General features: G+C 35.4%; 2 protein-coding genes across 2 annotated transcripts in view; one reads left to right on the top strand and one right to left on the bottom strand.

Annotated features, from left to right (window-relative positions):
* LOC126946313 (40S ribosomal protein S24) overlaps positions 1 to 25,558 on the top strand; it is a 1,171,839-nt gene that overhangs the window by 178,715 nt on the left and 967,566 nt on the right. The gene's annotated exons all lie outside the window — the stretch shown is intronic.
* On the bottom strand, positions 10,629 to 11,790 carry LOC126945829 (ret finger protein-like 4A). Its single transcript, XM_050775867.1, is given in 3 exon segments — positions 10,629 to 10,908; positions 10,910 to 11,566; positions 11,777 to 11,790. Coding segments are annotated over 3 exon segments (951 nt in total).

Here is a 25,558-nt window from a genome sequence, read left to right as displayed (position 1 = left end):
CTAGGATATTGAAACAAAGCCTCGTCATCCTCTGTAGATAACTACTCTTTTTATGTACAATAGTTCCTGGCCTGTTACTGGGCCTGTGTAGAGAATGGGCTCTTTACCATGGGCCACCAAGTTACTATATGACCTGAGCTTCCCATCATAAAGTAGGTGTCATCTGATGACAAAATGAGAGATAGACATAGGGGTCAGAGAGGTGAACACACCACCTACACAATTCCGTTGTAGGATATGGCTTAGATCTGGCCAATTGAACAGACAACTTATAGAATCAAAGAAAAATTTTCAAATTGTGTATCTGACCAAGGTTTAATATCCAGCATCTATGAGAAACTTAAACAAATTTACAAGAAAAAACACCATTAAAATGTGGACAAAGGTTATGAACAGACACTTCTCAAAAGAAGACATATATGAAGCCAACAATCATATGGAAAAAAGCTCAACATCACTGTTCATTAGAGAAATGCAAATAAAAATGACAATGAGATACCATTTCACACCAGTCAGAATGGCTATTGTTAATAAGTAAAAATAACAGATACTGGTGAGGTTGCAGAGAAAAAGGAACGCTTTTACAGTGTTGGTGGCAGTGTAAATTAGTTCAAACATTGTGGAAGACAGTGTGGAGATTCCTCAAAAATCTAGAGATAGAAATACCATTTGACCCAATAATCCCATTACTAGGTATGTACTCAAAGGAATATAAATTGTTCTATTATAAAGTCACATGCATGCATATGTTCACTGCAGCACTATTCACAATAGCAAAGACATGGAATCAACCTAAATGCCCATAAATGATATACTGGATAAAGAAAATGTGGTACATACATTCCATGGAATACTCTGCAGCAATAAAAAAGGAACAGGATTATATTCTTTGCAGGGAGATAGATGGCACTGGAGGCCATTATCCTCAGCAAACTAACACAGGGACAGAAAACCAAATAAAACATGTTCTCACTTACAAGTGGGAGCTAAATGATGAGAACATATGGACACATGGAGGGGAACAATGCAAACTGGGACCTACTGGAGAGTGGAGGGTGGGAGGAGTGAGAGGATAAGAAAAAAATAACTAATGGATACTAGGCTTAATACCTGGTTAGTGAACTAATCTGTACAATAAACCCCCATGACTCACGTTTACCTATGTAACAAACCTGCACATTCTGTACACATACCCCTGAACTTAAAATTTTTAAAAAAAATTAACCATAGGCAAGGTGAAGACACTTACTCAAAGAAAGGATCTGGCATAGAAAATAAATCTAGATCTGGATTCTGAAACTTACCTGACCTGACGAGCATTTACCCTATTGTTGATGTATCCTAGGGAGTTTCAGTTTTCCAGGAGAAGAGCCTTGGTGGCCCGTACAACAGTAGGGTGCTAAGACAAGTGGGTATTTGCCAACTAGTGCAGAAGTATTTAATACTTTATCAGCTATTGATAGAACTATATGCATGAATACTAGCTGAATATTATCCCTTAAAGATGCCATGAGTCATGTCTTTTCTTTCCATGATGAGAATCCAGGCTGAGAATATAAAGAAGAGTGACTTAGAAGTAGAATAGAAAAACAAACTGAGAGCTTTTCTTGGGGAGAGTGCTGGAAAAAGATGAGGCACTAGAATAAAAAAGATTAGATATGACAAAGAGCCCCAGAAAGGATAAACATAGGAAGCAGAGACAAATATTTTATTTCAAAATTTTGCCAGGGGCAGGTCTTGCTTACCTCTTTTCTTCTTCTCAGAAGTTTAATAGCACTACACCTTAAAAAGTGAACAAGAGAGAGGCAAAGACATGGTGGCAATAGCACAAGACTCTCTAAAAATTCACTCTTTAACAATCCCTCTCAGGTCCATCACAATTTGTCAAGGAAGGGAAGGAAGAATATTCCTCTTTCCCAGTTTTCTCTCTGACTTTTTAAGGAAGTAATGCTGAGTAGCATAGGGCATTGCTCCTTCTATTCCTTTGTAGAAAGTGACATAATATTTTTAAAACATATTTTGTATTCTTAGTTGGGAAATAATTCAGAAATCTTTAGTTCAAAATCTTCCTTTGACAGATGAGTAGACTGTGCCAGCAAGAAAGGGAAGTACCTAAGTCACACAACTGGTAATTGGCAGAACCCAGACTGGAACCCAGGTGTCTTGAAACCTAGTCGAATTTTCTTACTTACTACCCCATGTAGCTTCCCCCTGGATCAAATTTTCATAGCTGTCAGTTGCAACTTACTAACAGCTATTCCTATTACCAACGGTTTTTATGGCAGTGAATTACATTATTTTTGTCTTTTTGTCCAGTAGCCCAATTCCATGAGTTTTGAGGCATTTTTTATGGATACGTTTCTGACACTAAGGCAATTTGTGAGTTGACCTCCAATATGCTAAACCAATTCCATAGTCCTGTAAGAAAACTTCTGAATGACTGTTGCCCATTTTAAAATACTAAGGCAGCATGCAATTGTAGCCTGGAATGTAAATGTGATTGACGGTTTTCATTATTTATGAAAACACACCTTCACTTCAGATAGTGAACCATAAAATAGAAGACCATAAAGAAATAGAGTCCTGGCAAATGAGAAATAAACAGATGCCACAATTTATAGTGTTACTAATGGATACCCTCTGTTAACACTACAATAGCCACCAAATCTATACCATGGGGGACAAATTTTACTTTTGTCTGTTATCTGTCAGAATTTTACCAATTTCAGCATTTATAATGTCTATGAATATTTACTGCACTACTTTGAGTATCATAGTAATAATGGTTTATGTATTTCATCACTCAACTCACTATTTAATAGTTTATTTGAAGTTACGATCATTGTCACAACAATTTTTCACATTAAACACACATCACAAAACTAAGTAAATAATGACCTAGATTAAATTGCTTATCTCAAGTTAACCACTTACTCTGGAGTACTTTATATAGCTATAATAATGGCAATAATTTGCATATTTATAATGTATTAAAATTATAAACATTGTGTTTTATATGCATATCACCAACATATTGTTTTCTGAATAAAAAGCATATTGAGTTATAATTTAAATATCATAATATTCACCCTTATAAAGTATACAATTGAGTGAAATTTAGTATATTCAAACAGCTGTGCAACCATCACCACTATCTAATTCCAGAATATCTTCACCACCCCGAAAAGAAATTCCTGAAACTTTAGCAGTCATTCCTTATCTGACCCTCCCCACAGCTCTTAGTAATCAATAATCTACTTTCTGACTCTATGGCTTTACCTGTTCTGAATATTTCATATACAGCCATCCCTCGGCATCTGTGGGGGATTGGTTTCAGGAACCAATGAAGATACTAAAATCTGTGGATAATTTAGTCCTTTACATAAAATGTTATAGTGTTTGCATATAATCTATGCACATCCTCCCATATACTTTAAATAATCTCTAGATTACTTATAATACCTAATACAGTGTAAGTGTTGTATAAATAGTTGTTATATTTTACTGTTTATGGAATAATAATGAGAAAAAAGGTGTATATATGTTCAGAATGAATATGACCATCGTAGCTCTAGCTACAGTTTCAATCCATGCTTAGTTGAATTATCAGATGGCAGAACTCACAGATATGCAGGGCCAACTATAAATGGAAACACAGAGTATGTGATGTTTTGCTTTTAGCTTCTTTCAATAACTGTGGTTTCAAGGTTCATCCATGTTGCAGTATGTATCACTTTATTACTTTTACAATGGAATGTTACCAAATAATATTCCATGGTACGGATATATTACATTTTGCTTTTGTCATTTTTTTAAGGACATTTGGGTTGGTTACACTTTTTGGTTATTCTGAATGATAGCTTTGCTCTGAACACTTATGTATAAGTTTTTTATGGTCATATGTTTTTACTTCTCTTAAGTATATACTTAGAGGGGAATTGTTTTGCTATATGGCAACTCTGAAGTTAAACATTCTATGAAATTGCCATATTGTTTTTTAAAAAGGCTAAAAACATTTTATATTCCCACTAGTAATGTATAATGATTCCTATTTCTCCACATCCTTGGCAACACTTGTTATTATAACAATTGTATATGTAGATAACATGTATTTCAGACATTATTCATTCATACACATATAACATAAAATATAGCTATTATAGTCAGGTGTGAAGTAATAATTCATTGTAGTTTTGATATGCCTGTCTCTAAAGTGATGTTGAACATCTTTAAATTCATCTATTTTTAATTGCCTTATATATAATTTTGTTTTTGAGTTTTAAAGGTTCTTTCTAAATTTTGGATTCCAGACATGTATCAGATAAGTGATTTGCAAGTCATGATGATTTTGAAGAATGATTTTTTTTTTTTTTTTTGAGATGAAGTTTTATCCTTGTTGCCCAGTCTGGAGTGCAGTGGCGCGATTTCAGCTCACTACAAACTCTGCCTCCTGGGTTCAAGTGATTCGCCTGCCTCAGCCTCCCGAGTAGCTGGGATTACAGGCATGCGCCACCACACCTGGCTAATTTTGTATTTTTAGTAGAGGGTTTCTCCATGTTAGTCAGGCTGGTCTCGAACTCCCGACCTCAGGTGATCCACCCGCCTAGACCTCCCAAAGTGCTGGGATTACAAGCATGAGCCACCGCACCCAGCCAATGAATAATATTTTACAAATTTTGATGAAATACAATCTATCAATTTTTATTTATTTTATACTTTTGGAGTCATATTTAAGAACTATTGCCTAATCGAAAATTAACATCTATATATTCTTCTAAGACTTTTAAAATTTTGGCCCTTACATTCAGGTTTATTATCTATTTTGGGTTAATTTTTGTATATGATATAAAGAAAAGGCTCAATTTCATTCTCATGCCTGTGAAAATACAGTTTTTTTGTAGCACCATTTATTGAAGAATACATTTCCCCCATTGAATTGTCTTGGCAACACTCTTGAAAATCAATTGACCATAAATGTTAGGGTTATTTCTAGATTCTCAAATCTAATCCATTAATTTATACTGTCTACCACTATGCCAGTACCACAATCTATTTCTTTAGTAGTAAATTTTGAAGTTAATAAGTGGGGGTCTTCCTCTTTGTTCTTATTTTCAGGATTGTTTTGCCTATTCTGGATCCCTTGCACTTTCATATAAATTTTATGACTAACCATATCTATAAATAAATTAACCATATTTATTTATAAATAATTTGAGCATGTACAAAAAAAGAGATTGTCTTGTTAATTTCTGCAAAAAAAGACAAGAGGAACTGTGATATTAACTGCATTGAATCTGAAAGTCAATTGGGAAAATATTGCTATCTTAACAGTATCTAACAGTATCAGATCTTCCATTCTATGAACATAGAGCATCTTTCCACACATTTAGCTCTTCTTTAATTTTTTCCAACAATTGTTTTTAATTTTTAGAGTATAAGTTAAACATTTATTTTTTAACTATGCTTTTTTGATGCTATTGTAAATAGAATTGTATTCTTAATTTTATTTTTGAATTATTTGTTGCTATTGTACAGAAATACAATTGATTTCTGCACACTGATAATGTACTCTATAAATGTCCTAAATTTATTAATTTTAGTTGTATGTGTGTATTTACTGGGTTTTTCTATATACAAGTTTGTTATTAGCAAGTAGAGATACCTTGACTTCTTTTTTTATCTGATGTCTTTTATTTATTTTGTCCTTACCTTCAGTACAAGGCTGAATGGAAAGTGAGAGCAGAAATCCTAGTCTTGCTCCTCATTGTCATAGGATCAATGTTTTCAGTCTTTCCACTTTAACTATGATGTTAACTCTCACTTTTTTACAGATGCCCTCCACCAGGTTGAGGAAGTTCCCTTCTAGTCCTAGTTTGCTAAGCGTTTTTATTGTGCAAATTTATTCAATTTTTAAAAAATTATTTTTCTCTGTTTATTGTGATAATCATGTGATTTTTGCCCTCTCTTTGGTGAATACAGTGTTAAACATTAATTGATTTTCAGATGTTAATCTAAGCTTGCATTTTAGGAATAAATCTCACTAGATTATGGTGTATAATTATTTTAATATATTGTTGAAATATATTTTTCTAATATTTTGTTAAACATTTTCTATCTATAGCTATGAGGTATATTAGCATACAATTTTTTGATATTTTTGTCAATTTTATTAATTCAAGTTTCATCTTTTCTAGTTTAAAAAATGTGTAGAATTTATATTAATTTTTCTTCAAATATTTGGTAGAAGTAATTAGGAAAATCATGTAGATTTATGCTTTTCTCTGTGGGAAGTTTCTAAATTTGCTAATTCAGTCTCTTCATTTTTATAGATCTGTTCATATACTCTATTTATTTTTAAATAAATTTTGGTAGCTTATGTATTTGTATATTTAATCTAGATTATCTAATTTGTTGGCATATAATTGTGCACAATATTCCTTTAAAATACTATTTATTTCTATAAGGTTAATAGTGATATATTTTTTTCATTCCTGAACTCATTAATTTTAGACTTCTCTCATTTTTCCTTGGTCTGTCTAGGTAAAGATTTTTCAATTTTGCTGAAAGTTTCTAAATACCAACATTTAGTTTTATTTTTTCCAATTGTTTTCCTATTCTGTTTTCATTTATTTTTGCTCTAAGGTTATAATTATTCCCTTTCATCTACTAAATTTGGGTTTAGTTTATGCTACTTTTTCTAATTTCTTAAGATAAAAATCTAGGGTATTGATTTGATGTTATCTTTCCTTTTTAAATATAGGCAGAAGCTATAAATTTCCTCTAAGTACTACTTCGACTGTATCCCTTAAATTTTGGCATGCTGTGGCTTATTTTCATTTATTCAAAGGTATTTTATTTTTTTTCCTGTGATTTATGGCTTAATCTGTTGTTTATTTAGGATTGTATTGTGTAATTTCCACAAACTTGTGAATATTTGTAATTTTCTTTTGTTATTAATTTTTAAAATTCAACATCCCTTTATAATAAACACTCACAAAAATTGTCATGGAAGAAACATTCCTCAACAAATAATAGTCATATACAAAACAACAAAAGCTAATACAATACTGACAGGGAAAAAAAAATCTGAAAGCCTCTCCTGTAAACTCAGGAACCAGAAAAGGATTCAAACTCTTACTACTGTTATTCTACATAGTACTTGAAGTCCTAGTTAAAGAAGACAAAAGAAAGATATAAAGGGCATCCAAATTGGAAAGAAAGTACTCAAATTATCCTTGTTTGCTGATGATATGATCTTATATTTGCAAAAATCTAAAGACTCCACAAAAAACCTATTAGAACTGATAAACAAATGTATTAAAGTTGCAGGACACAAAATCAACCTACAAAAATTAGTATCATTATATGTGCCGACAACAAACGATCTGAAAATGAACTGAAGAAAGTAATCCCATTTATAATAGGTGCAAATCAAATAAAACATCTAGGAATTAACCAGAAAGGTGAAATACCTGTAAAATGAAAAATACAAAACATTGATGAAGAAATTGAGGAAGACACGAAAAAGTGGACAGATATTCCTTGTTCATGGATTGTAGGAAACAATATTGTTAATAATGTCTATACTTCCCAAAGCAATCTACAGATGCATGCAATCCCTGTTCAAAATATCAATGACATTCTTCACAGAGAAAAAAACCCCTAAGATTTATATGAAACTGAGAGGAGGTTCTAGCTGGGCTATCCGGGTCGAGTAGGGGCTCAGAAAGCTGTGAAACTCACTCATTTCCTGTAACAGGACTTACTTTGATCCTGGATAAATAATATTGAACATATATGCTTAAAATATTCCTAACATTAGAATTTGTATATGTGTTTTCTTTCTCAAGTAAACTATAAACAGCAACACTTTTGCTGTAAGCTTTTCTGTGTCCGCTCTTCCTCTCTCCCTTCCCTCTCCCCTAAAACTAAAAAGAATGTTAAAAGTCCATTTTTCTGTGATCATCAGATCTTATCTATGCTCCCAATTCCAATTCCTTGTAAACACAATTTGAAAATCCTGTGAGATCCTGTCTCCTTTGCCGTGCCGCTCCAATGTTATAAAGTAAATAAAACTTAAGTTAAAATTCCGGTTTTCCTCAAGATCTAAGACATATTATTTGTCTTTGTCTTTTGCTCTGGCAACATCTTCCCGCCGCACGTATTTCCTGCCTTAAAAAGTTTAAAAAGTAATCAAAAAAATCTAACACTGGCTACCCGCTGGGGACCCCTTCCACGCTGTGGAAGCTTTATACTATCACTCTGCTCAATAAAGACTACAGCTTTTTTTCTCTGGGTCCCATCCGTGTCTCTCTCTCACCGAGGGCTGCCGCCACACCAAATCTTTGGCGTGGCTAAGGCAAGAACCTTTGGTGTTACATTTTGGCAAGACAGCCAGGAGAATCTCCAGGAAAGGCATCTAGATCGTCATGTGATGAGTAGGACTGGAACTCTTTTGCTTGCTATTCTGTCCTGTCCTTCCTTAGAATTCGGAGGCTAGTTTACAATCCCACCAACAGTGTAAAAGTGTCCCTATTTCTCCACATCCTCTCCAGCACCTGTTGTTTCCTGACTTTTTAATGATCGCCATTCTAACTGGTGTGAGATGGTATCTCATTGTGGTTTTGATTTGCATTTCTCTGATGGCCAGTGATGATGAGCATTTTTGCATGTGTCTGTTGGCTGTATGAATGTCTTCTTTTGAGAAATGTCTGTTCATATCCTTTGCCCACTTTTTGATGGGGTTGTTTGTTTTTTTTCTTGTAAATTTGTTTGAGTTCTTTGTAGGTTCTGGATATTAGCCGTTTGTCAGATGAGCAGATTGCAAAAATTTTCTCCCATTCTGGAGGTTGCCTGTTCACTCTGATGGTAGTTTCTTTTGCTGTGCAGAAGCTCTTTAGTTTAATTAGATCTCATTTGTCAATTTTGGCTTTTGCTGCCGTTGCTTTTGGTGTTTTAGACATGAAGTCTTTGCCCATGCCTATGTCCTGAATGGTACTACCTAGGTTTTCCTCTAGGGTTTTTATGGTATTAGGTCTAACATTTAAGTCTCTAATCCATCTTGAATTAATTTTCGTATAAGGAGTAAGGAAAGGATCCAGTTTCAGCTTTCTACTTATGGCTAGCCAATTTTCCCAGCACCATTTATTAAATAGGGAATCCTTTCCCCATTTCTTGTTTCTCTCAGGTTTGTCAAAGATCAGATGGCTGTAGATGTGTGGTATTATTTCTGAGGACTCTGTTCTGTTCCATTGGTCTATATCTCTGTTTTGGTACCAGTACCATGCTGTTTTGGTTACTGTAGCCTTGTAGTATAGTTTGAAGTCAGATAGCGTGATGCTAGTTCAACCATTATGGAAAACAGTATGGCGATTCCTCAAGGATCTAGAACTAGATGTACCATATGACCCAGCCATCCCATTACTGGGTATATACCCAAAGGATTATAAATCATGCTGCTATAAAGACACATGCACATGTATGTTTATTGTGGCACTATTCACAATAGCAAAGACTTGGAATCAACCCAAATGTCCATCAGTGACAGACTGGATTAAGAAAATGTGGCACATATACACCATGGAATACTATGCAGCCATAAAAAAGGATGAGTTTGTGTCCTTTGTAGGGACATGGATGCAGCTGGAAACCATCATTCTTAGCAAAATATCACAAGAACAGAAAACCAAACACCACATGTTCTCACTCATAGGTGGGAACTGAACAATGAAATCACTTGGACTCGGGAAGGGGAACATCACACACTGGAGCCTATCATGGGGAGGGGGGAGGGGGGAGGGATTGCATTGGGAGTTATACCTGATGTAAATGACAAGTTGATGGGTGCTGACGAGTTGATGGGTGCAGCACAGCAACATGACACAAGTATACATATGTAACAAACCTGCACGTTATGCACATGTACCCTAGAACTTAAACTATAATAATAAAAAATAAATAAATAAATAAATAAATAATTCGGAGGCTAAACCCGGAACTTTTCGGTCACCTAAAGGCGATTAGCGTGGCAGCTGGACTAAAGACACTGGTGTCAGACTGTCCAAAAAAGCGCTCTCTAACAACCCCGGACCCTCAGGGGCTGGGAATGTCCGTTAGTCTGGATCCAGTTCATAACTCTTTCACTTTCCGTGGAGGTCCCGAAGTACACCCAGGAGTTATCAGCGGATGTTCTAGTCTCCCAGATTTCCTGGTTGAGACCACGGCCCCGCCAGGGGCTCCCCCTGAAAGGGTTACTGAGCCTGAGACCGCCACATCTTCTGACCCTTGCCTCCTGGGTCCTAATGTCCCCGGGCTAGACTTCTTTCCTCATCTTGCAAGCGAGGTTATTCCCGCTAGGCCGGATGAAGATTCCTTATTTAGAAGTCTTTTTTTTTTTTTTTTTTTTTTTTTTTGAAATTTAAAAATATTTACTGAACAGAAATATAAACATAAGCCCCCAAAGAAAATAACATGACAAACTTTGAGTAAAATGTAATTTCCCCCTAATTAATATAACTGCTTTCTGTTGATGGTTTACAGAATGATGGATCTTTCCCTTCTATCCCTTTGTACCTATGTGTATCTAGCAGAAAAGTTCTTAGCTATGGCTATGGGCACACAGAAACTTCCTATAGATGATTATGTTCAAATGTTTGTTTACTTTCCCCAGAATAAATTGGGGCACTGGCACTGGCTGGATTGATCACAGAACAGATACTCAGGAAGGTCTGATCCTCTTGAGTTCCACGTTTATGAGCAAAAATTGGACGCCATGGCTCGCTAACAGAAATTTTGTTGAATGTGTAGATATGGCACCCATCACTAACATTGTAAAAGGAAATGGACCTCATACCTACATCCAGGAAAATCCCCACTCTGTGCAACTGGAGACTCACCCAGAGAGGAGTCAGGCATACCGCTGGCGGCAAAGACCTTTCCTTTTCCGCAACCCACAGTCAAGAAGCCGTGTTCTGAAGAAAGCACAATCTTCCCCTGTCGGTTCACAGATTCCTTACAAATGCCTACATCCCATACTTCGCTGGTGCCCACGTCCACCTCCCAGTAATGGCGGCCGGAAGTAAAGCAAGGGGCGCCCAGGACGCACAGTGCAATGTGGAACCTCTCAGCTTGCTCCTTCCTATTCTGGCTGAAATCCCGACTTCGGAAGCTCCTCAGGTCTTCAGAAATGATGAGATAGTTGTTGGCTGTGTCCACATCCAAAGTCATATCCACTTGAAACTTCCTTATCTTTGGGTTCGTTGTTAGAATAGATTTCAGCTTGGGCTCTAGTTCCTTGATGATGGAAACCTGCGCCCTCAGCTTGTACTTTGGCTTGATGTCATTCTTCTGAGAGACCACAGAGCAGAAGCGGCACAGTAAACCTTCCCCATCGGGCTCCTTCTGCAGTGCATTGAGGCATTGAAGGCGGCAGACATATCTGCATTTCGGCTGCATGGGTTCTTCAAGATCTTTTAGACAGACAGGACATCTAATGATTTGTTTGAAGTGTTCAGCCACGGCAAATAGTCTCTCCTTCTGGAGTTTCTCCCCTGGCCTCCAGCTGCTTCTGTGGACAACTCAGATCTCTAGAAGCCTTATATACTTGGGGTGGTGCCCAAAAGATCCCTGTTCATGGTGCCTTCCAGGGTTTAGACAGGTGTCACCACTCGATGGCTATTTTAAAGGGCCAGTTCCCCACCATAGTGTATGGTCCCCCACATCAAGACAATTTAAAGACAGCTCTGTAGTTTTCATGTAGATGGTAGACAAGCCTTACAGCATTTCCTCCATTGCTCCCCAAATAGACTTTCCCCTTCCTTGGGGCCTCTCAAGTACAATCTGTGGTGAGTGGGTATAGCTCTTAGAGCCGACATTAAAACAGTTACGGGGATTCCTTAAAATCACTGACTTTGGCCAACTGTGAATTCCTAAATACAATAAAATGACCAGGCCACTCTATACCCTAATAAAAAAAAAAAATCAAAAGACAAACACCCATCTAATAAAAACCAAAAACAAAAACAGCCTTCAAAACTTTAAAACAGGCTCTAGTACAAACTCCAGCCCTGAGCCTCCCCACAAGACAAAATTTCTCTTTATATGTCACCAAAAAAAAAGAAATAGCTCTTAAAGTTCTCACTCAAACTCATGGGACAACCCTACAACTAGTAACATACCTAAATTAAAAAAATGAATATAGTAGCCAAAGACTGGCCTCACTGTTTACAGGTGGTTACAACAATAGCCATCTTAATGTCTAAGACTATTAAAATAATAGAAGGAAAAAAATCTCACCATCTAGACTACTCATAATGTAAACAACATATTAAAACTAAAAAAAGTTTGTGACTCAACCGCCTACTCAAATAACAGACACTACTCCTTAAGGGACCAGTATTTCAAATACACACGTGTACAGCCCTCAACCCTGCCACTTTTCTCCCAGAAGATGAGGAACCAATTACACATAACTACCAACAAATTATAACTCAGACTTATGCCACCCAAAAGAATCTCCTAAAAGTCCCCTTAGCTAACCCTAACCTTAACCTGTACTCCAGTAAAAATTCTTTTGTAAAAAATAAAGTACAAAAAACAGACTATGCCATAGTTAATGATACAACAGTACTTAAAAGTAAGCCTCTTCCCCCAGGGACCAGTATTCATTTAACAGAACTAGTAACACTTATGCAAGCCTTAAAACGAAAAATAAATAAATAAATAAATGTATACACAAATAACAAGTATACTTATCTAGTCCTACATACACATACTACAATATAGAAAAAGTTCCTAACCTCTAAAAAAAACCCATTAAAATCATAAAGTTATTACACACAATACAAAAAAGTTATTACACACAATACTAAAAAAGTAACAGTCTTACACTGCCAAGGCCAAAAAAAAAAAAAAAAATAAATAACGCCAGACACTAAGGCCAAACTTACTGTCAGACAAAACTTTCCTCCAAAAATGCCCATAAAAGGACCCCTGGTATAAAACAACTCCCTTCAAAAAGTTAAGCCCCAGTATTCCCCAATTAAAACAAAATGGGGACTTTCACGAGGACATAATTTTCTCCCCTTGGGGTGACTAACAACAGCAACAAAAAAGGTACTTATACCCAAAGCCGGCCAATAAAAAATACTTAAAACCCTTCACCAACTTCTCATATGGATATTAGAAGTATCCATAAGATGTCCACATCCTTATTTACAGGGCCACACCTCCTCAAAACCATCTGACAATTAGTCAAAGCCTATAAAGTGTGCCCCAAAAAAAACCCCTTAGTTCACCATAAGGTCTCCCCAAAAAGACAAAAAAAAAAAAGAAGACATTATCCTAGAGAAGACTAACAGTTAAATTTTACCCATATGCCAAAGTCAAAAAAATTTCAGTACTTATTGGTCTATGTTAATACCTTTACAAATTAAATAAAAGCCTTCCCTTACAAAACAAAAATAGGCCCCCAAAATGGTTAAAGTCTTAGTTCATAAAATAATTCCTAAATTTAAACTTCCCAAAAACATACAAAACAACAATAAACCAACTTTTGACACTACAATAACTCAACAAATTTCGAAGACACTAAAAATACACTATCACCTTCGCTGTGCCTAGAGGCCACAATCCTCAAAAAAAGTCAAAACAAAAAAACAAACAAACAAACAAAAAATATATACACCATGGACTACTATGCAGCCATAAAAAAGGATGAGTTCGTGTCCTTTGTAGGGACATGGATGAAGCTGGAAACCATCATTCTCAGCAAACTGTCTCAAGGACAAAAAGCCAAACACGACATGTTCTCACTCACAGGTGGGAACTGAACAATGAGAACACGTGGACACCAGAAGGGGAACATCACACACCAGAGCCTGTCATGGGGTGCGGGGAGGGAGGAAGGATAGCATTAGGAGATATACCTAATGTAAATGACGAGTTAATGGGTGCAGCACACCAACATGACACATGTATAGATATGTAACAAACCTGCATGTCGTGCACATGTACCCTAGAACTTAAAGTATAATAAAAACAAAACAAAAGTGTAAAAATAAAATAAAATAAAATAAAATAAAAAGCTAATGAAACACTTAAAAGACATTTAAAAAAAATTACCACAAAAAAACTCATCGCCCATGGCCCACTTTCTTGCCCGTAGCCTTATTAAATAAAAATTTGAAACTCTACTCACAAAATGGGACTCAGTCCATATAAAATACTATTTGGACAGCCTTTTCTCACAAATAACCTCCTACTCAACCAAAAAGTGGCCAATTTATTCAAAAATATAATTTCTCTAACAAAATATCAACAAAATCTTAAAACTTTACCTAAGAAGTATAACAAAGAAAAATAAAATTATTTCGAACAAAAAATCTAGTATTGGTCAAGTCTCTCTCCCCTCTACCTCTCCATCTATAAATCCCTTATGGGAGGGACCATACTCAATAATCCTCTCTACCCCCACCATAGTTAAAGTAGTAGGAGTAAAATCCTAAATTCACAACACCCAAGTCAAACCTTAAATATCTCCTAAAAAACTTACAAAATTATCAACTCAAAAGTCACAAAGTCAGCCAGACCAGCTTCAATACACCTGTCAGCCACTAGAAGACCTACGTCTCCTATTAAAAAATAAAAAAAAATAAAAATAAAAAAAAACCTCCAGCCAAAAAAACTCCTACTGTTAATTCTAAAAAAAAAAAAAAAAAAAAAAAAAAAACAGAAACACTTTTTCCTACCTAAAAGAAAAAGTAAAAACCTACATAATCTTTAACATCTCTCCTTACTCTTTTTAATAAAATCCTTCTACTGTTTCATTACATTATTAAACAGTATACTAACTATACTTTTTACAGTAAAATTATATACTGTAACTCCAGCAGAGACAAAAATCTTAATCACATCAACCTTTCTTCTATCGTCCTTCCAACAACAATTTACTCCTTTTTCCCTCCTCTTTCCTATGACCGTTCCACCTACAACACGTCACAACTCCTCTTAAGCCTCCTGCCACCCTCTTTGTACTTATGTTCCTTTCTCCAACTATAACACACCCCCCATGTCAGTGTGCCTCTCCTAAAAGAGTCAACTGACATTCTCTCAAAAACTCTTGGGAATTAGGTAGCCCCTTCCAGACACCCACACCTTTTGCCACATACACTTGTATATATAGAAAAAAATGTTATAAAATTACTTCTCTCTGTTCTCACAATAGCCGTACATATCACCAAAAAAAAAAAAAAAAAATCCAAACTAACTCCCTAAAAAATGGGGGACCAACACTTGTTAGACATATTATACCCATATAAGTATGTCTAACTAAGGAGAAGTTCAAAATAAGACTAAAAAATGACATATCCAACAAATAATTTAAAATTTAGTACAACTCTCCAATACTCCCAGTCCATATAAAAAAATTAGACCTTTCCAGACTACAAAAAACTCTTAACTCTCATTCCCATCTCTAAAGCCTGTTTAACACCACCCTTACAAAAATACAAAAAGCCTCTCCTAATAATCCACCCAACTGCTGAGTGTGTCTTCCCTTATGGTTTCAACCATGTCCCAGTCCCTGTCCCCAAACAGTAAAACTTATCCACCCCAGTCCTAAACATCACCAAATTAATCAGTCCCATAGTCATCAGTTTACCAACCACACAGACCTCAAATCTCACATGCATAAACTTCAACATGACTCTCAATTAAAACGCCTCCCAATGTCAGTCCTAAACATCAATAACCTCAGGTTTCACCTGTCTAACTTCAGACATTTTTTTCATCTATAATAACACAGCCTATGAATTCCTAAACGGCACTCCAAAAAAACTATACTTTCTCTCCTTTCTAACACCTCCCATGTCCATATATACTAAACAAAAGTTTCAAAGTCTCCTTATACCCCAATCTTACCACACACAAGCCCTTATTGTCCCTTTTATTATAAAAGGCAAAATACTAGGCAAACTTAAGACTAAAATTAGAGACATAATCTCCTCCACCCAATTCTATTATAAATGATCACAAAAATTAAATAATAGCATAAAACAAGTTGCCATCTCCCTAGTGACCCTACAAAGCCAACTTAATTCTCTAACTACGGTAGTCCTTCAAAACCAGAGAGCCCAAAACTTATTAACAACTAAAAGAGAAAAAAGCTGCCTCTTCTTAAAAAAAAAAAAAAAAAAAAAAAAGTTACTATTTCATTGATCAGTCAAAAATCATTACTAAAAAATAAAATAAAATAAAATAATTTAAAAACTTAAGCACTCAAAGCCCTAAAACATATTTAATAAATAAATACCTTGACTCCTCCCCTTTCTAGGCCCTACAACAGCCATCCTACTATTACTCACTTTCGGGCCTTACATTTTTAACCTCCTTGTCAAATTTGTTTTCTCCAAAATCAAGGCCATCAAACTACAAACGATCTTACAAATAAAACCTCAAGTAAACTCAACTCACGACTTCTACCAAGGACTCCTATGTCAACCCACTGGTCCCTCACTAACCTAAAAAGTTCCCCTCTAAAAGATGCCACAACTACAGGGAACTTTGTTCTCCCCTAATCAACAAAAAGTAACCAAAACAATGTTGCCCAATTCCCAACAGCAGTTGGGATGTCCAGTCTAAAAGGGGGACTGAGAGGGGGTTCCAGCTGGGCTTCCTGAGTCGAGTAGGGGCTCAGAAAGCTGTGAAACTAACTCATTTCCTGCAACAGGACTTACTTTGGTCCTGGATGAATAATATTGAAGATATATGCTTAAAATATTCCTAACATCAGAATTTGTGCATGTGTTTTCTTCCCCAAGAAAGCTATAAACAGCAAAACTTTTGCTGTAAGCTTCCCTGTGTCCTCTCTCCCTCTCTCCCTTTCCCCTCAGGTAAAACTAAAAAGAATTTTAAAAGCCCATTTTTCTGTGATCAGCAGACCTTATTATTCTCCCAATTCCAATTCCTTTTAAACACAATTTGTAAAATCCTGTGAGATACTGTCTTCTTTGCTGTGCCCCTACAAGGTTATAAAGTAAATAAAACTTAAGTTACAATTCCGAGTTTCCTCAAGATCTAAGACATGTTAATTGTCTTTGTTTCTTTTTTTGTTTTGTTTTCTTTTTTTTAATTTATTAATTATTATTATTATACTTTAAGTTCTAGGGTACATGTGCATAACGTGCAGGTTTGTTACATATGTATACTTGTGCCATGTTGGTGTGCTGCACCCATCGTTTCTTGCTCTGGTGACATCTTCCCGCCACACGTATTTACGCCTTAAAAAGTTTAAAAGGTAATCAAAAATCTAACACTGGCTACCCACCCGCGACGCCTTCCACGCTGTGGAAGCTTTATACTATCACCCTGCTCAATAAAGCCTACAGCTTTTTAACTCTAGGTCCGATCCGTGTCTCTCTCTCCCGGCAGGCTGCCGCCACACCAAAACTTTGGTGTGGCTAAGGCAAAAACCTTTGGTGTTACAAAAAACCACAAAAGGCCTCAAATAGTCAAAGTTATCCCAGGAAAAAAAACTGGAGAAATTACATTACCTGACTTCAAATTATAATACTGAGCTATATTAACCAAGATACCACGATACTGGCATTAAAACAGGAATATAAACCAACAGAACTGAATACAGAACAAAGAAGCAAATCTACACATCCACAATGAACTCATTTTTGGCAAAAAGCCAAGAATACACCTTGGGAAAGAGACAGCCTCTTCAATAAATAGTGCTGGGAAAACTGGTTAGCCATACTGAAAAGCATAAAACTAGACTACTATATCTTCCCACATACAAGCATCAAATCAAAATAGATACTTAAACATGAGACCTCAAACTATGAAACTAATCAAAGAAAACCCTGAAGAAACTTTTCAGGACAATGGACTGGGCAAGAATTTCTTGAGTCATACCCCACAAATACAGATAACAAACACAAAAATGGACAAATGGAATCACATCAAGTTAACACACTTATACACAACAAGGGAAACAATTAAAAAAAAACATGAAGAGACAACACACAGAGTAAGATAAAATATTTGTAAGCTATCCATCTAACAAAGGATTAGTAATTAAAATATACAAGGGAATTCTACAACTCTATAGGAAAAATATCTAATAATCCAGTTAAAAATGGTCAAAAATTCTTAATAGACATTTCTCAAAAGAAGACATACAAATGGCAAACATGCATATAACAAGGTGTGGAACATTGTTGATCATCAGAGAAATGAATATCAAAACTACAGTGAGATATCATCTCGCCCCAGTTAAAATGGCTTTTATACAAAAAATAGGAAATAAAAAATACCGTTGAGGATGCGGAGAAAAGGTAACACGATTACACGGTTAGTGGGAAAGTAAAATAGTACCACAATTTTTGGAGACTCCTCAAAAAACTAAAAAGAAAGCTACCATGTGATCCAGCAGTTCCACTGCTAGGTATATTCCCATAAGAAAGGAAATCTGTATATTAAAAAGATACCTGCTCTCTCAAATGTTTCAGCACTATTCACAATAGCCAAGATTTGCAAGCAACCTAAGTGTCCCTCAACAGACAAATGGATAAAGAAAAAACCTGGTACATAAGCACAATGGACTGCTATTCAGCCATAAAAACGAATGAGATCCTTTCATTTGCAAAAACTTGAATAGAATTCAAGATAATTCTGTTAAGTGAAATAAGCCACGCATTGAAAGACAAACTTTGTATGTTTTCACTTACTTTTGAAAGCTAAAAATTGAAACAATCAGATCGTGGAGATAGGAGGTAGAAAAATGATTACCAGCAGCTGGGAAGGATAGTAGGTGATGAGAGTGGGTTTCGTTCATATGTACAAAAAAAATACTTAAAGAATGAAAAAGACATAGCATTTGATAGCGTAACCGTGTGACTACAGTCAATAACAATTTATCGTATATTTTAAAATAACTAAAAGTGTATACTTAGATTGTTCATAACACAAAGAATGGATAAATGCTTGAGGCAATGAATATCTGTACCCTGATGTGATGATTACATCTTGTATGCCTGTACCAAAATATCTCATGTATCCCATAAATATATATACCTACTAGGTAACCACAAAAATTAAACATAAAAAATTTAAAGTAAATTAATTTTGTAAGTGTAATGAAATTCTTGTTTTTTAAGCATATTTTATCTGTAGCCAAATTAAAGTTATATATATCTGGAAGTTTGTTGACATGGTATCATTTACAGTGACATTATTTCAGACAAAATGTAGTTCTAGGAAAATACAAGTAAGACAAGCTACTGTATCTACTGCAATACTGGTTAATTATGTTATGAATCCTCATGCTGTCAGATACTTTTGGTCACCTCAGATCAAATTTAAGGTCAGGCACAGTAACTCACGCCCGTAATGCAACACTTTGGGAGGCCGAGGTGGGTGGATCACTTGAGGTCAGGAGTTTGAGACCAGACTGGCCAACATTGTGAAATCCTGTCTCTACTAAAAATACAAAAATTAGCCAGATGTGGTGTCACAGACCTGTAGTGCCAGCTACTTGGGAGGCTGAGGCAGGAGAATCGCTTGAACCCAGGAGGCAGAGGTTGCAGTGAGCAGAGATCGAGCCACGCACTCCAGCCTGGGAGACAGAATGAGACTGTGTCTCAATAAAAAAAAAAAAAGAAAAGAAAAAAAGAAAAAGAAAAACAAATTAAGAAACAATGACATGATTATAACATTAGTTTTTTTAGGCATACTAATCTTAAGGTATTTATTCAGGATGGCATTTGTGAGGGTAGTGAGCCTGGAGGTGAGAAAACAGTTTGAAAGCTATTAGTAATAACCAAGATGTGAGGTAAAAGCAGATAATACATGTGTTTTCATTTTCTCTTAATTTCATTTGAATGTTTATTGGTACAATATAAGAGATCATTTTGTCCATGCCTTTCTCTCACTACTTTGTGAACTCTTTAGAGACATGCCATGTCTTTTGATCTCACAATGTCAATATCCCTTGAATTAATTAATAGTAAGTCACTGTTTTTCTCCCTATCTTTAATTTGAGTGAACAAATTGCCAGAGGGCTTAGATAGGCCTCTTCATAAAAAGGAAGAAACATCGGTAAGGAATTCTCAAAGGCTATTTCTCTAAATTATATAAATCTAAATTCATTTGACCGGTATCTCAACATCCCAATTCTCAAATACTTCATAGGAGCATAGGAGTGATAATTTATGATAAATGCTAGAAGAAAATTTGCATGAACTCAGTTCTTAATTTATTTCCTCAAATAAAAATCCTAAATAAATGCTATGCATTATCTTATCTGCTCAGTGAAATAAAAAGAAAAATTTCCCTCCAATGTGCAATAAATACATACATAACATATCACTGAGAATTATACGTGCTTCAAATGTTTGTATATTTTGTGGACTTTAATAATGTTTTACGCTTAATAGATATTATAAAAGTAAGTTTAGTATTAGACAAATTTTTATTAAATTCAAAAAAAGTTCATAGGCTTGAGACACTTGATGAATTTAAATAATAAGAATAAGTAACCCTTGGCCCAATTTAAGGGGTATTTTTTCCATAATCACTTACTGTATTTAACAACTGAACATGGTTTAAAGCAGAAATGTTTTTTTGGAAAACCACAGGAGGCCAGGCATGGTGGCTCACGCCTGTAATCCCAGCACTTTGGGAGGCCAAGGCAGGCGGATTGCCTGAGCTCCGGAGTTCAAGACCAGCCTGGGTAACACAGTGAAAACCTGTCTCTACTAAAATACAAAAAAAAAAAAAAATTAGCCTGGGATGGCAGCACGTGCCTGTAATCCCAGCTATTCAGGAGGCTGAGGCAGTAGAATTGCTTGAACCTGGGAGATGGAGGTTGCAGTGAGTCGAGATTGTGCCACTACACTCCAGCCTGGGTGAAAGAGCAAGACTACATCTCTAAAACAAACAAACAAACAAAAAACAGAAAACAAAAAACAAACAAAAAAAACACAGGAAACACATTGTTAACACCTGTCACAGAAATTTAAAAATCAATTATTTTAACAGACATGTCTATTAATAATTAAATCATGACAGAAGAATAATTTGAAATAGTAGCTGTTTTCCCCGTGCAATATAATCTTGTACATTTTAGTTAATCTCTGGATTCATTTATTCTGCTAGAAGATTCTGCTTTAATTACCAAAGGAAGGAATAGCAGCAGAACTAAATATAAGAACAATTTTTGGCTTTTAATTTTCAAAATTTTCAGTGGGAAAGCTGAAAGAATTCAGATCATGAAGAAATGAACAGTGAATTTGTGAGATTGCCTACGGATGAATAAGACCACAGCTATCTAATCTCAAGCTATGTAAAAGTTTCCCACTGAAGAAGAAAGTCAAGGTAAAGAAAAGAAAGAATAGACATTGAAAGTCCTCAGGAAAGGGAATTTATATGCCATGCAATATTTTCTAGATAAACCCTGCTATGGATGGTGGTGGTGGTATAGGTTTAATTAGATTTTAAGAGATTTGATAAGATTTAAGAGATCAGAGATCACAGAAAACCAATTTCTCCCTTTCTGGGTCGAACACCAAGGAGATTTCAGACCCTCAGAGAAGAATTATCTATATTTTATGTCTAAGCAGAAAGGTTTTTAGATAAGCTTCTGAAAGTTTGCCATTGCTCAACATGCAAAATAATTCTAGAATGGTACCCATGCACTTGTAGGCTATGTGAGAGGCTAAAAGAGAACAGATCTACTGATACATTGTTTTATATAATTCCTGCTTACCTCCAATCCCAGAATTTTGATAAAAACCTAAGAAATAAAAGAAACTCTAAGCTCACTAAGATGATGTTTCTACTGTTAAAAAAAAAAAGAGCTATTCAAAAAGTTGAAAATAAAGCAAAAGAAAGAAGAAATTACAATGTGCTTTTTCAATATCATACTGGAGTAGCACTAGTCAATGTACATATCTGTAATAAAACCAGGCACTTCCATCAGAATGCACATTTGCATGCTGTTCCTTCATTGAGAAAGTCTTGCTATTAAATAGAAGACAAAATGCTAGACAAATTAAATAATGTACTTAGTGTCATAGTTGACTTCAAGCTGGCAAAAACTTTGTATTCTGTGACTGACAGTAACAAATATTCCCCGGACTAGAAGCTGAATAACATGCCACACTTCAGGTAGTACTGCACTAGAACATTATCTAATACATTTGATTAAAAGTCATATGATTCTCTAAGACCTGTAACTTTTTTGACCTGCTATTGCTCTAGATTGTAAAGTTAGATGCTAATTGACAGAAGATTGATAATTTGGATTTTTTTTTATCTATGAGATGAAAATTATTTCTGTTGAATATTGTAAAACAACATCCCAAAGCCTATAGGTTTATTTCTCTGTAAGATATTAATCATTTCTATATGTAGCTTAATAACATTATTCTGAATTTCTGTTTCCACTGACACACATGCACACACACAAATATATATACATATATATATACACATACACACACACACAGTGATTGTGTATAGTCATATATATTATCTTTTAATGAAATTATTTTAATAGACAGAGCATAAAAACCATCAGGTAGCGTGTGACTGGGATTCATCTAAGGACACCAAGTTTATACTTAGGGCCGTTTCACAAGGCAAAACCCCAAAATCAGTGGCACTGGTTTTTGGGCCCCAGATTACTGTAAGCCATCTTTAATCATCTGGAGCCTCTATCTTTTCCTGAAATTTTGGATGGCGAAGTTACTTTATAATTACATTGTAAGGGTGGTAGTTGCTGTTATGTATCCATCCAGGATCATGTCATCTGCAGACAAAGATAGTTTGACTTTCTCTTTTTCTATCTGAATATCTTTTATTTCTTTCTCTTACCTGATTGCCCCAGCCAGAACTTCCAATAATATGTTCATGATTTTATCCATTCTCATCATTCCTATTCAACATAGAACTGGAAGTCCTAGATAAAACAAATTAGTCAAGGAAAGAAAGAGAAGGCATCTTAATAGAAAAGGAAGAAATCAAACTATCTATCTTCACTGATGATTATTCTATAACTAGGAAATCCTAAAAGCTCTAAAAGAAGTTTCCTAGAATCGATGAACAACTTTAGTGAAATTTCAGGGTAACAAAACAATGTACAAAAATCAGTAGCATTTCTACACAGCAACAACATTCAGGCTGAGAATGAAATCAAGAAAACAATCAAAGTTACAATAGCCAAGAAGAAAATGAGAGACATAGTAATACAGCTAACAAAAGAGGTGAATATCTCTACAAGGAGAACCACAAAACAGTGTTGAAAGAAATAAAATATGACACAAATAAATGGGAAAAAATTTCCTGCTCATGGATTGGAAGAATCAATATTGTCAAAGTGGCCATACCCTTTGCCCAAAGCAATTTACTGATTCAATGCTATTCCAATAAAATCTCCAGCGCCAGTTTTTACAGAATTTAAAAAAAAAATTCTAAAATACATAAAGAAACAAAAAAAGCCTGAATAATCAAAGCAACCTTAAGCAAAAAGAATAAAGCCAGAGGAATAAAACTACCTGACTTCAAACTACATTGTAAAGACATAGTAACCAAAACAGCTTGGTTGGCACAAAAACAAAGACACAGCATAATGGAACACAATAGAAAACTCAGAAATAAAGTTTTGCACCTACAACCATCTGGTCTTTGGCAAGGCTGACAAAAACAAGCAATGGAGAAAGTACTCCTTATTCAATAATTAGTGCTGGGATAACTGGATAGCCATGTGCAGAATATTAAAGCTGCAGCCTGCCTTTCACTATCTACAAAAATTAACTCATAATATATTAAAGATTTAAATGTAAGACCTCAAACTATAAGAATCCTAGAAGACAACTAGGAAGTACTGTTCTTGACATCAACCTTGACAAAGAATTTTTGGCTAAGTCTACAAAGGCAATTGAAAAAAACTAAAAAATCATGAATGAACTTCCATTCACAATTGCTTCAAAGAGAATAAAATACCTAGGAATCCAACTTACAAGGGATGTAAAGGACCTCTTCAAACAGAACTACAAACCACTGCTCAGTGAAATAAAAGAGGACACAAACAAATGGAAGAACATACCATGCTCATGGATAGGAAGAATCAATATCGTGAAAATGGCCATACTGCCCAAGGTTATTTGTAGATTCAATGCCATCCCCATCAAGCTACCAATGAGTTTCCTCACAGAATTGGAAAAAACTGCTTTAAAGTTCATATGGAACCAAAAAAGAGCCCGCATCTCCAAGACAATCCTAAGTCAAAAGAACAAAGCTGGAGGCATCACGCTACTTGACTTCAAACTATACTACAAGGCTACAGTAACCAAAACAGCATGGTACTGGTACCAAAACAGACATATAGACCAATGGAACAGAACAGAGTCCTCAGAAATAATACCACACATCTACAGCCATCTGATCTTTGACAAACCTGAGAGAAACAAGAAATGGGAAAAGGATTCCCTATTTAATAAATGGTGCTAGGAAAATTGGCTAGCCATAAGTAGAAAGCTGAAACTGGACCCTTTCCTTACTCCTTATACGAAAATTAATTCAAGATGGATTAGAGACTTAAATGTTAGACCTAATACCATAAAAACCCTAGAGGAAAACCTAGGTAGTACCATTCAGGACATAGGCATGGGCAAAGACTTCATGTCTAAAACACCAAAAGCAACGGCAGCAAAAGCCAAAATTGACAAATGGGATCTAATTAAACTAAAGAGCTTCTGCACAGCAAAAGAAACTACCATCAGAGTGAACAGGCAACCTACAGAATGGGAGAAAATTTTTGCAATCTGCTCATCTGACAAAGGGCTAATATCCAGAACTTACAAAGAACTCAAACAAATTTACAAGAAAAAAACAAACAACCCCATCAAAAAGTGGGCAAAGGATATGAACAGACATTTCTCAAAAGAAGACATTCATACAGCCAACAGACACATGAAAAAATGCTCATCATCACTGGCCATCAGAGAAATGCAAATCAAAACCACAATGAGATACCATCTCACACCAGTTAGAATGGCGATCATTAAAAAGTCAGGAAACCACAGGTGCTGGAGAGGATGTGGAGAAATAGGAACATTTTTACACTGTTGGTGGGATTGTAAACTAGTTCAACCATTATGGAAAACAGTATGGCGATTCCTCAAGGATCTAGAACTAGATGTACCATATCACGCAGCCATCCCATTACTGGGTATATACCCAAAGGATTATAAATCATGCTGCTATAAAGACACATGCACATGTATGTTTATTGCAGCACTATTCACAATAGCAAAGACTTGGAATCAACCCAAATGTCCATCAGTGACAGACTGGATTAAGAAAATGTGGCACATATACACCATGGAATACTATGCAGCCATCAAAAAGGATGAGTTTGTGTCCTTTGTAGGGACATGGATGCAGCTGGAAACCATCATTCTTAGCAAACTATCACAAGAACAGAAAACCAAACACCGCATGTTCTCACTCATAGTTGGGAACTGAACAATGAGATCACTTGGACTTGGGA

The sequence above is a fragment of the Macaca thibetana genome, chromosome X (assembly GCF_024542745.1).
Source record: "Macaca thibetana thibetana isolate TM-01 chromosome X, ASM2454274v1, whole genome shotgun sequence".
NCBI lineage: Eukaryota > Metazoa > Chordata > Mammalia > Primates > Cercopithecidae > Macaca > Macaca thibetana.
Note: the sequence above shows the minus strand (reverse complement) of the source record. Positions and strands in the feature narration are given on the sequence as shown.